Source organism: Antrostomus carolinensis, unplaced genomic scaffold, assembly GCF_000700745.2.
Source record: "Antrostomus carolinensis isolate BGI_N321 unplaced genomic scaffold, ASM70074v2 scaffold8503, whole genome shotgun sequence".
NCBI classification, from domain to species: domain Eukaryota; kingdom Metazoa; phylum Chordata; class Aves; order Caprimulgiformes; family Caprimulgidae; genus Antrostomus; species Antrostomus carolinensis.
Genome location: NW_010304397.1, coordinates 4,169 through 18,011, shown reverse-complemented (window position 1 = coordinate 18,011; position 13,843 = coordinate 4,169). Strand labels below are relative to the sequence as shown.

At 40.7% G+C, this 13,843-nt stretch overlaps 1 protein-coding gene across 1 annotated transcript in view; it reads right to left on the bottom strand.

Moving 5' to 3' along the window:
- Nucleotides 1-492: 492 nt before the first annotated feature.
- The window catches only part of LOC104522203 (alpha-synuclein), a gene marked incomplete at its 3' end in the record, with an annotated part of 16,239 nt that continues 2,888 nt past the window's right edge, over nt 493-13,843 (bottom strand). The window contains exons 2-3 of the mRNA XM_010164430.1: nt 10,183-10,224; nt 493-638 (exon numbers count right to left, since the gene is read on the bottom strand). Coding sequence (XP_010162732.1) covers nt 493-638; nt 10,183-10,224 — 188 coding nt within the window. The remainder of the gene's footprint in view (nt 639-10,182; nt 10,225-13,843) is intronic.

Here is a 13,843-nt window from a genome sequence, read left to right as displayed (position 1 = left end):
GTCAGTGGATTGGTACACCAACCCTTCTGCTCTTTATCTGCAGAGGATACAAATTGTGCTCTTAAACCTGACTGCTGTTTGACCTTTCAGCTCTAGTAGGTTGCTTTTCAATCCTGAGTTATTTGGAAAGATAGCTATCTCCCCATTCAACTGTACAGCAATCCTACAGCTGCTGGACCACACTAGAGGCTGCTGAGTTCAGAATCACCACTAGATCACACTTTAAACCATGATCCAAACTTGCTAAGACTTTTCAGAATAGTAAAGTTCCATGCCCAATCCGACTCAAGTTCCCAAATCCTGCAAGTCACTCAAAATACCAGCTATGAACAGCAGACATTTCCTTTGCTGTTCTTTTGTTTAGCATAACACAAATCATCCTGCCTTCATACCACTGATAGACACAAAAGAAAACACTCCATCTGCCCCTCTGTTCAGGGAGGCCACTCATCATTCACTTCTTCACTCAGAAAAGACTGTAAATAAACAAACCTGTTTGGCCAACTGATCCTTCTTCACCAGGCCAGTGGCTGCAGCAATGTTTCCTGCTCCTTCCACTGTCTTCTGGGCCACCGCTGTCACTCCTGTCACCACAGCTCCCCCAACATTAGACACTTGCTCTTTGGTCTTCTCAGCCACTGAGGAGAAGCAGAAGGTGGAAAAAAACATTACAGCTCTGGGAGCTGTAAGTTTTTCAGAGAATCGTATCTATCACTGACAGTGCAACATCATGAAGAGCCATAAGGCCGTTACACTTCGTGTACCCCAACTGGATCTTCAGAAATGAGACTATTCATCTGGTTGCACTGAAGCAGCAGAGGTAAAAATATAAGGCTTATTTGTGGCTCAAATTATTTCATGTAAAAGACATCTGACATTTTCATTCATGTCTAGCTGTACTTTAGGAAAGAAAAGTCATTACTTAAGGTCTCTTATTGTGCTCAACTCACTATGTAATATATAGTAATTGCATTCAATACATCCCAGTTTGGAAATGCATTCCAATCAGCCCACCAAACACTCGCAGCATGTTACAGGACATGGAAGACAAGATTTCTTATATTAGACTCAAAAGCCATTGGTTATTATTTTATTTTTGTTTTTTAAAATATACTTGATTAACAAGCAGAGCTACTGTTGCTCAACCAGAGAATTTCAAATACAACATTTTATCTGATCCTCTGAGATTTCTGCCCCACTGATGATGTGTCCATCTACAACATACTAAACCACAAAAAGATTGAATGCCAAAGATGCCAAAGCAAACTGGATTAATAGCTAACTTCCAAGCCTCAGGGAAACAACAACTCATTTAGCCTACATATACATCAGCAGTTGCCGTTCTACCTTTCAGAATATCACTGAGTTCTTCCTGCTCATTCATTCCCAAGGGCTCTTTCTGACAGCAGCTTGCACTACAGTGAAACCGCTCTACAAGAAGAGATGGGATGACTTCATGCCTTAAAGTAACACAGCCATATTTTCGGCAAAAAACATATTTACTCATCTAAACAAGGGACAGCTCTTCAAAAACATCCAGCATATAGTTTTGTAATTCTAATTAATCCTATACTTTCCTTCAGCCCAAATCCCATCTGAACCATAAAATGTATTCATGGCTCTATTTGCACCCTTTATGAGCATGGGATGGATTCTGCTCAGCAGATGGGCCACCCTTTCAGAGACGTTTTTGAGGAACATGTACAAAGAGAAGACTTCCCATGGATAAATTAGATTTCTTTAATTCCTTACATAAAGACTATTAGCTGTCAATATCACAGGGCAGGCAGCATAGATTACTATGACTGACATTAAATAACAATTAGGAAAAAGGTAGAAAGGCAAACATGTGCCTAGTATATGATTTTTATTAAAGACCCAAATAATAAGTATCTGCTGACTGAAAAGGGAGGCAGAGCATTAATGCTCATTCTTACTAACTTAAAGTGAAAACATATAACCAATTGAGTATTATCTATTATGACCAGAACCAAGAGCTTTCATCATAGAGCAGGAAAACAAGGGACTATGCAGCATCTGAAACTAGCAACAGAAAAAGTCTGTTCCAAATATCTTCCAAACTATACATGCTAATAAGATACAAATTCACAAGAAATTTCATTGTATCCATCCAGTACTCTCTTGCCACGCTTTTTCCGGAGTAGGCAAAAAATCAAAAGTGGGTCTTGCTGAAAAGCAAACATTGCCCTCAGGGGAGGTTTGATATAATGCTAGCAAGAGCAGAAAGACATCTATTAAGATGCTCCCTTTGATTATTACCAGCTTCAGACTAGAAAAAGCTCTGGATTCTACACATAAAGTTTATGTAGGAAGTTTTTCACTAGTGCTTGCAAACACTTATCTTCAGGTGTGTATCCTAGTAACGTTATATCTTCCAAAGAACGTTAAGATCTGATTGTGCAGGGAGTCTTCCAGAAACAAACTGAATAACATTATGAAACAGAACATTTTTAACACTTCCATATTATTTAGAATTGCAAGAAGAAATCTCAGAGCTACATTAAAAAGTAGCATCTTTCAGAAATACTTTTAAAAGTTATATTCCCTCCAAAATAAATAAATAAATAAATAAATAAATGTGTTTTGCTAAATTTCAGGATTGCTTTTTATTTTTCCTCTGTCTCATTCCTTTGCTGGGAGAGAAGGAACAAAGCAAACAAGACCAATAGAAGATATATAAATCAAGGTCCTTTTTATATACATTTCCTTCTTTTATTTTTTTTTTGTATCAACATGACACACGCTGTCTTGAAAACTCCCTTTTGCAACATACTTTGAATGTAGAACATTTAAAAGATGAATTCAGTAGGCTTGGTGCTGACAAATGATCACGTGCTCAGCTGCTCTTAAGTGGACTCCTCCCTTCTCATAAAATGATAAAGCATGGTTGCATTGTGTCCATTGTCAATTGTCCTAATTAGTTTCATTATCTCAAGATCTTAAAAAAACTGTACCTCAAAAGCAAAGTATCAAGAAACACAATCTTGGAAGACACCCTCCTAGAAGCTATGCTAAGGTACATGAAGACAGGGAGGTGATCCAAGACAGCCAGCATGGCTCCTGCCTGATCAACCTCGTGGCCTTCTATGATGGAGTGACTACAACAGTAGACAAGGGAAGAGCTATGGATGTCAGCTATTTGGACTTCTACAAGGCTTTTGTCATGGTCCCCCACAACATCCTTCTCTCTGAAATGGAGATAGGGATTTGATGAGTGGACTGTTCAGTGGATGAGGAATTGGTTGGATGGTTGCATCCAGAAGATAACGGTCAGTGGCTCAGTGTTGAGTGGTGTCCCTCAGGGGTCCATATTGGGACAAGAACTGTTTATCATCTTTATCTATGACATAATGGGATCAAGTGCAACCTCAGCAAGTTTGCTGATGACACCAAGCTGAGTGGTGTGGTTGACACACCTGAGGGACGGGATGCCATTCAGAGGGACATGGACAAGCTTGAGAGGTAGGCCTGTGTAAACCTCCTGAGGTTGAACAAGGCCAAGTGCAAGGTCCAGCACCTGGGTCAGCGCAATCCCCAGTATCAATACAGGATGGGGGATGAAGGCATTGAGAGCAGCCCTGCAGAGAAAGACCTGGGGGTACTAGGGGATGAAAAGCTGGACATGATCTGGCAATGTGCACTCACAGCTCAGAAGGCCAACTACATCCTGGGATGCATCTAAAGAAGCGTGGCCAGCAGGTCGAAGGAGGTGATTCTGCCCCTCTACTCTGCTCTGGTGAGACCCCACCTGGAGTACTGCATCCAGCTCTGGAGTCCTCAGCACAGGAAAGATAAGGATCTGTTGGGGCAGGTCCAGAGGAGGGACACAAAAATGATCAGAGGGCTGGAACACCTCTCCTATGAAGAAAGGCTGGGAGAGTTGGGGTTGTTCAGCTTAGAGGACAGAAAGCTCCAAGGAGTTCTTATTGCGGCCTTTCAGTACTTGAAGGGGGCCTATAAGAAAGATGGAGGCAAACTTTTTAGCAGGGCCTGTAGCAATAGAAAAAGGCATAATGGTTTTTAGCTAAAAGAAGGTAGATTCGGACTAGATATAAGGAAGAAATTCTTTACTGTGAGGGTGGTGAAACACTGCAACAGGTTTCCCAGAGAGGTGGTAGAAGAAGGTGGTAGATGGTGTTTCCATCCCTGGAAACATTCAAAGTCAGGCTTGATGGGGCTCTGAGCAACGTGATCTAGTTGAAGATGTCCCTGCTCACTGCAGGGAGGCTTGACTACAGAACCTTTAAAGGTTCCTTCTAACCCAAACTATTCTATGATTCTATAGAGTCAAACTGAGTGCACTGTGGATGCTGCAATAAAACACATAATTTCTGACGCCATTATAAAACTCACATTTCTCAGACTATGTTTTCAGGGCAAGTACAACCACCTATGAAGAACAACTACCCAGTGGCTGCCATTCCCACTATCAAAGTGCTTTGGGAAGGCTCTGTCTGAAGCTTGTTTTATCTTCCCAGAAACACATTGCCCTAGGAAAAGTTTAGCACATGCAAACAAAACAAAAAAGCAAAGAATCAGGCTGCTGACACTGTTACAGGCACAACAACAAGATACCTGATAAAAGTAGTAACATGAAAGATCTCTCATACGCCGCTTCAGAAATCAGAGCCATGAAGATAAATCCAGGAAAATATACACGTAGCAGATTTGCAAAAGCACCCATACTAGTAGGAGAAAGAGGGAGTCTTCTTTCCTGGTTCTAAAGAATACCTAAACACCATCAAAGTCCCTATTACTAGAGCGGCTCTGTAAATAAGCTCCAGCCTGGTCACCCTTCAGCTCTGAAACTCTAGAGACAGGAGAAGAAAAAAACAAAATAGGTTTCCAGTCTCATGCATTTTATTGCTTATACTAAGTAGTAACAGGGGAAAAGCATTAAGTGCAGACAAACAAATCAGTTCAGAATGCAGGGGATTGATACCAACTAATTAAATTAATCTCAATACCAGGTTGTTTAATGATCTTAAGCCATTAAGTCTTTGTAAAGTTGATGTCTGCTTTGCATCACAGTGCTGAGAAACAGAGTAAATCAGCTTCTGCAGAGCTCTGCCATGCTATGGCCTGATTACTTCTGCCCATCTATGCAGACACTGTCCCTTCCACTAAATGATCCTGGGATGGTGTACAATGCCCATGCCAAGGCTTTGAAATTGAAGTTGTAATACTGACTATAGCACTGTGCAAAAATTATTAGCATTGAAGCTTCCTTTTCCCTGCTTATTATAGACAACTGGATAACATGCAATATCAAAGTGAATCCTTTGGACCAATTCAAAATGAGAACTAGTCGCTTTCAATTTTGAACAATAAAAGTAGAAGAAAACCACAGGATTTCTCTGAATTAATTAAATTACTCTTACTGCACTAAATAGACTTTTGGATATGTATTTCAGACAATAAGTTTGCTTTAGGTACTTTAAGAACTCAATTACAAAGAAGCCACTTGGGGTTCTTTAATTTATACAATTTACTGTAAGATACCTGTTAAAACAAAGTTAAAACAAAGGCCAGCAGACATGTTAATTAGGCAGGCAAGTCAGATATACAAGCTAGCACCCCATAAAACCAATAAGCAAAGCTGCTTCATCTTTAGAAGTTCTGAGAAAGGGTGACCTGACAAATAACATGCTCACTGTATTCCTGAGAATCACAGCCTGGTATCCTCATTTTACAGTGTCTTGATGCCACTAAACCTGGTACAATCAGGTCATACTTTGTTCAAAGCAAGAAACATCTCAGTGTAGTATTTCTGGGTTTGGAAAGCAACTGACCGAAAAGAGTATTTAGTAGTTCAGCACACTGAGGTGTGTCAGCTCCCGAGTCCCTTCACCAACAAGGGGTTTTAAACCACAAACTATTCAAAAATAGAAGAACTAGCAAGACTTTGGAACTCAGACAGTAAGAGGGACTGACTGTACAACTGTGAAAACACACTTATTTTGATCTGTGATTCTAGTTTGCATTTCACTGTCTCCAACCTCTTGAATCATTTTTATTCATGTAACAAAACGTGTTATTTCGCCTCAGGTTTCACAAGATATTAACATCCTGATGCATCATAAGACCACTAGAACTGGCAAACTCCCAGTCCTAGGAAGAGACAAGTAGGTCTTTACAAGTGCCCTAAAAGGCAGCTTTGTCACTTCAAATTTAACAGCATTGATTAAATGAATTTGATTTCTAAGACAACTTCAGTAGCATTGAGAAATGCTACTATCTTCATACTATATCTCATAACTTCACTACAGTGAACCCAAATCTGTTCTTACCTATCTTCTCTTCTTGCCAGAAGAACTCTTCATACACTTGCAACTTTTTTTTTATTTTTAAAATATATGCCCAAGCTATTCCTTTGTTCTTACACTACCAAACCCATACTGTTTCATCTTAGAAACCGTGCTCTCCGGATTTTGCATGAGGTCTCCTCACTACCACATTTTAACTTGCATGCCCTCTATTCATTTTCATTCAACAGCCAAACTTCTTTCAAACAGTTTAACGGGCCAGAAGGAAGCAAACTGTGTCACAGAACCCATTACTCCCAAACTCTGGGCATTTCACTTTGTGTCACATGTTACCTAAAGTGCATGAGGAACAACCACTGTTTTGTCTAAAATTCCCAGTAACCTTTATGAATTTTCTATTGATAGGCACAGCATGTGACAGACATGCTCTCCTTATGTTTGGCTTTATAGTCTGTTTCATACCTACCAGAACAAAATTTAACATATTTTCAGACCTGTCAAGAATTCTATTAATCTACTTAAAATTTCCTGTCTCACTACATATATTGCAATCAGATAAAGATGGACACTTGCAGCTTTCAAGATCAGTTGTTTCTCTCAGGAGGAGCGAAAGAAGTTCCTGACTAAGGTAGCCTACTATGGAGTCCCAATGCTCCACCAAGTTTCATACATGTGCAAATGCCCTTGACTTTTATTCTACCACAGCCGAGCTTGGTGAACATCACCTCTATTAACCTGCTTTGCTAGTGCTATCAGTTGCTGTTCCCACATCTGTAATGATATTAGATATATGTGCCTCAAATCTCATTCTGCTGAAATCCTCTACTGGTTATAGTAATGATCCCCCTGAATACTTCTCTTAATTGAGGTCTAACAAGCTGAGATCTCAAACCTCATAACAACAGCATGCGTGTTTGGCCTGAGGCTAAACTCTGAAGGACTATCATAGATGTTCTGTTCAGTTCTGTTACCAAAAATACTCTTGATTGACTTCTCAATCATTTATTTGGGTTGTGATATTAAGTACTGCCTAGTTAAGTTTACCTACAGTTGTTTAGCCTTTGCATTGGCTTATGTGAGTACAGGTGAACGATACACGGGCTGTAAACAGAACAAAAAGCACGACAAAATCCTTTGTTTTTTAATTTCTTAGGGGAAAAACACCTTAAATTTCTTGACTACATATTATCTTCACACCTCTAGAAGTTCCACATTCTACAGCAGAAAAATACACATTCTATTCAATGTTCTATGGTCACTGAGGTTTTCCTGCACTCTGTAGAGATCAAAGACTTCCATTCATTTTGCCACTTACTACAAATTATTGGTTCCTGGTTTCAGTTCATACCTAAAATGATCCCTGTAAATCAATTTAAAATGCAAATTTACTCTTTTTCAGTGTAGAAATACTAATGCAAATATACATGCCCAGCATTAACTTCAAAGTTTGAAAGTGTTGTTGCTACTGAGAGATTAGGCAGTTCTAAAAAACATTTCAAAACCCTCCTAACTGTGACAAATTTGAATCAGTTTATCAAAACTATGAAATTCTTTTCTTTCCTGTAAGCCATTTCCGTTTTATCTTCCCACCTAACTAGCTCCAGTGGGACACATCGATGAGTCACATGAATCTTTTAGGAATGGAGGGGGTGATGGGGCATGTCCAGACTGCAGTGGCAGCATGACTGTGGCTGCAGCAAGCACACCTTAGCTGAAACTGCACTATCTGTGTGTTGCTGGAAACAGACCTCAGGCTGGGATGAAGAACCACTGAGAGCACAGGTGATAGTTGGGTATTAAGTTCACATGGAACTCTCCGTGGCCACAGATGTATCAGTTTAAAGCCCTCTCAATCAGCACTGCCAGTTTACCAGCAAAGACAGGGTTTCCTCATCGGGACAGGTGTATCCCATCAGGCCCTAGCATACCTCATGTTTCAAAGAGTCTTCCATGATATTAGGAAGAAGTTCTTTACTGTAAGGGTGGTCAGACACTGGAACAGGTTGCCCAAGGAAGTTGTGGATGCCCCCTCCCTGGAAGTGTTCAAGGCCAGGCTGGATGAGGCTTTGAGCAACCTGATCTAGTGGAAGGTGTCCCTGCTGAAGGGGGGGGGGATTGGAACTAGATGATCTTTGAGGTCCCTTCCAATCCAAACCATTCTATGATTCTATGAAAACCAAAGTTCTGGCAGAGGCATTATTCCTGAAGCCAAGATGTCTTGCCCACTCCTGTTTTTTCCAACATCTCTCTCTATTACTGGGAGGACTGAGGAAAACACTACCTGCACTCCTGAACCTTTTAGGAGTCTTCCCAGGGCCCTGAAATCTCATTTGATCAACCTTGCACTCCTGGTTGCAACATCATTAGTACCCACATGAAAGATCAGGAGCAGGTACTGAGTTCATCAGTTAGCTGGTGACATCCCCAACTGATGCCCCAAAGAGGCAGCAAATGAGTGGCTCTGTTCTGCTCAGGAGACAGTCACCAATGACCATAATTCACCACTGTTTCTTCTTAACGCTGGTCTTCATGCAGGTCTTACTGTGAGGGGTTGGTTGATGTGCCCTTGGTGAGGGTGCTTATGCAAGCTCTGCCTCCGGAAGCATCCCCGCACACCCTGGCTCTGCGGCCAGGCCACGGTCTCTCCCTGCCTGTGCGACTCCTGCACGCAACCCCCACAGCTGCGCCTGCCCCCGCAGTGCTGATGTAACAGTTACGCCATGGCATGGTCACACATCAGCCAGCCGAGGGGCAGCTCAGCTACAGGCACACGGGCTGCAGGCAACAGCAGCGCCTGTACAGCAGGGCTGAGTGAGAGACTGCGGAGGTGAAACCCCACCCTGCACCCCAGTGTCACTGTGGGTGGCCTGAAAGATGTAACCAGGGACATGCTGCTGACCTCCTCTGCCTTAACTGCAAACACGCCCTGTGGTTCCTCCTTTCTATCTGCCTCTTAAAAGTCCCTACTGTATGAAGGAGGCTCCTTCTACACTCTTTTCCCTCCTTCATTTCACAGAATCACAGGTTGGAAAAGGCCTCTAAGATCATCCAGTCCAACCATCAACTCATCACCACCTTGCCCACTAAACCAAATCCCCAAGTGCTACATCTACATGTTTCTTGAACACCTTCAGGGATGGTGACTCCACCACTTCCCTGTGCAGCCTGTTCTGATGTCTGACCACTCTTTGTTGCAGTAATTCCTGCCTCATCCACTAGCATCACTCCTGTCTGACTACAAGCTCCTAAATCAGCAGATTAAAGCTGTCCTGACATGCCCAAGTCCCTCTCTACTTGGCCTTTCACAGTCCTCCAGTGGCATTCCTCATCTTCACTCCCACCTCCAGATCCCAATGTTACACCTCCTCAGATCAAAAGGAAATAAACCTGGGTACCCAAGCCAGGCTTTCAGGTTGTATAGGCAGAAATTTTTCACAGTGAAGGGGAAAAAAAGAAAAAAAAAAATAAGAAAGACTACTTTTTTAATGCCAACTAGTTTATAACTTTCCAGCACAGAATATTTCACCTTTGGCAATAAACAAACAACAGAAAGACACTGGATTTACCTATTTCTACAAAAGCAAGTTATTTCCTTCTGTTTAGGAATCCAGTTTGATTAGTCTCCTGGCTCACACCAGTGAAGCTTGACTTTGATTCAGAACATCCCTCAAAAAACCCTTCTCACATAGAAAAAAACTATATTCAATTTACATATTTGATTGTAAAACAGTGCATGCATTTTGACAAAATTAATGTTGCTTTCTGCCTCTCAATTTTTCTGTGTTTTTCTATCACTCAAACGGGAGTGTTCTCACAAATTACACATAATTTTTAACAGCCAAATGGTGGTTAATCAAATATAGTGAAGCAGCTGAAATTGAGATAATTGTCTTACCTGTTGTGACACCATGAACAACTCCTTCCTTGGTCCTGGAACCTAAACAAAGAACAATATTAGGTTGAAAATACATATTCTCAAGTACTGACAAAGATGATAAAGAGGGATAAATATACAGATTATGTAGAGCAATATACAGTATCTCCTAAGATTATTAAAATTAATTCAAGAGAAATTCAATCTAAGGGAAAGGGCAACACCATCAATAAAGAGCAAATGCATGAATGTATATTGACTCTGGAAAGGTGAGTAATACTGGAAACACTTCTGCAGTTTATTTCTTGTACGTATGGACTTCCTTGCCATTTTCTTAATAGCTGTGTTAATTAAGCCTCCCACTTTGCAAACTCACATGGATGACTCTGCATGGAAACCATGTTACCGTTAACATCTTAATGAGACTCATGCATGTGTTTGCAGAAATCAGAGCCAAAGTTTCTAGATCCTTACTGTTTCATCTTACAACTCTCTTCCACATCTCAGTTTGCAGGAGTTAACAACCACTACTGAACTACACAAAAACCTAGAGGTTAAAATCATGGGGAGCTGGCAGTGCTGGCCAGATTTAGACAAATACTCATCTGAAAGGAAAACATTAAACAGTAGATAGGATTCAAGCATGAAAATGCCACTGGGGTCAAACCCAAGTTCTACCACAACCAGAGTCCTCCTTGTCACAGGCATATGTGACAATTTATGTAAAGATTCTGCAGACACCTAGAGCTAGTACTAGACTGGGACGTAATGCAAGACCTGTGTAAGCACTGCAACTCTGCCGCCCTGAAGACCAACCGATTTCTGGAACACCTATGTAAAAATACAATGACTTTTTACCACGCTGCATGAAAGGGAACACTCTCTCCGGTCTTCAATGAGAAGAGAAACAAATTGGCACATACTGCTTTTGAGAACATAATTCCGTGTCTTTTTCCCTACTGGAGCTCTGCTTGTCCTTGTCAGGTTTCATAATTTGGCTATATTTCAGGGATTAGTATTCATCTGTGGACTATGATGCTTAACAATGTGCAATTAAGCGTTACAGAGACAGAATTTATGGTTCCTAGTTTATCATCTCACCCCAGTCTGCCTGAGATAGGGTGACTTTTTTTTATTACCAAATCAGTAATTGCCTTATTTGTAATACAATTTTTTGTCTGTATGTCATTCAGTACAAGAGATATGACAATTTATACTTCTGACTTTACACTTCCAACATCTATATAATTTTAGCTTAACACTATGTATAAAATCATATACAAACTGATATAAGCAGAAATGTATTAGAAGAAAATGTATGAGCAGAAATATATTAGAAGAAAGCAGCTTTCTCCACAATTCTTTACAATAATACAATTAAATACTGAAATAAAATATAAGTCCAATCGTCAATATGCCTTTTTTGTTGCTAGCACCAGTTTATGGAACTTGAGCCATGTATTTTTGGCACTGTCGGGTCGATTATAGCATTGAAAAGGGTCTGTTACTATGAGATAGAGTAGAATAATAATCCATGATAAATAAAAGGAAAAAAAATGTTGCAGCAGGTAAAATAACATGTTCCTTTAGCTAGCTAATGAAAAGGTTAAACTGTTGAGAATCCTTTCCCCCCTTTTATTCTGATTTTCTCTTTTTAAAAAGCTTATTTTCTCTCAGTGAAAATATTTACTATTGTCTATTTTATTAAATCCAAAGTGTTAATGTCTAAGGACTCATTTCAGGACTTTTGTTCTCAATCTTGCAACACCATGACACCTAGGGAAGCAAAGCACTTTGAACACTTGCTGAAATCTAAGCAGATGATGGTTCTACTAACTTCTAAGAAGGGAATAAACACCATTTCAGGTTTACAGTGTGTCTATCAGAACACTTAACATTAAGCATATGCTTTTAAATGCATTGTTAGACCTGGCCAATATCTCATTCATCTTGTTGAAGTTATTGCCTGCAAGCCAAGCCACTAACACATGGAAACCTGTGACTAGCAAGTACCCAGTTCCCTAGAGCTGGTAAGAGATGGATGGTACAACAGAACTCCCCGAGGACCTCTGCGATGCATATATCTCCAGAGGCACATATGCAAGTTGATTCTTAGTTCACTTACCCTGATGTAACACTGCTATAACCATAACTAACATTGAAACACTAGTCTCTTTCTGCTAGTGGAAGACAGGCTTTTCTTTAGCAAAATCTCAGCTCATAGACCCATACAGAACAGATATGTATAGCCAAATCCATTAATTTGCAAACAACCAGCTAAGTGGTGGTTCAGACCTTACAGCATATGTTAGAGCTCAATACTATTTGCCTCACTACTGCATATTTGCATGGAAGTAGCTGTTTCTGCAGTCGCAGCTACAACAGGATCTAGAAGTACATAGGGTCTGCCAGAATAGGCCTATAAATACAACAGTTGAATTCTGTAGGATGACGTCTGGCTGGCAGTGAAGGAAAGCTGGTCATCCCCATTGTTTCTGAAAGAAACTAGCTATCTTTCCCTCTGGCATTCCCAAAACATCAATAATCTTGCTCATTATACTCTGCATAACAGGACGAACAGAGGAATTGGAGTAGGGATAATATAAAGACCAAGGAACCTGACAGTGACCTACACTACTTAGGTGATGCAGGAGCAACAGTAGTACATAGTAACACTACTTTTCCTTACTATAACATACATTTGCACAAGGGGAGTAGCCAAAAGCAGAATTTTTGCCTTTGTGTAATAATAAAAAAATACAATAGACTCTCTTCACTATTTATTATCATCACTTCCATTTTTCCAAGAAGGAAGTGTCTATCAGCAGTTTAGCAATACACTCATTTTTGGGCTTTCTGAGAGACGAACAGACTATTCCAAGCAAGCTCTCCCTGAGATTCAGGTTACTTAGTAAGAGATGGTTAAAGACAGGGAGCATTAAGCCCAAATAATGGGAAGGAGAAATCGTTTTTCAAGGAAAACACTTACTCCCAAGTGCTGAAGCCCATTATTCCACCAGACAGACCTTGAATCCCTCGACTACTCCGTTGGCTTTTCTATTACAAAGGAAGATAGGAAACCTTATGAACAGATAGTGCAGCAGAAGAATTTGGATGGTCTTGCCAAATAGGTCATGACTGAACTGTTCTACTCTAAGGCCATGTGCCAGCTAAGCACACGGAGTAGTAAACAACTCATCTGCCAGCCACCTTGCTCCTGATAAACCTTTCCTTTGATCTGATAGGGTATACCATACCAAAAATGATCAGATTGGAAACTTCCATTCCTGAGCACTGAACATGCACTCAAGAATCAGTTGAGCAAAAATCTTCAGCTCCCTGGTAGCAAACACAGAGCTCAGAGGAGCTCTTGAGCAGTACCTCACTGAAAACATGCAAGAGCATCCTTCTTAATCTCAGTTCCTGGTTTCAAAGTGAGTGGAGGTAAGTATTGCCACTCGTTTCCTCACTGCTTCACACTAACAGCTCTTGAAGGATACCCGGAGACCCAGTTTTAAATTTATGGCATACACGATGCAGCACAGGACTGCTGAGCCTCAGTCCTCCTTTCTAATCAATGATCATGCCATTCTTTGACACAGGCAAAGGTCCTGATGTTGTGCTTGTATGGGTCAAGACAGAGCCACTGATTTCAGCTAGCCAATGCTGAAGTACATCAGCA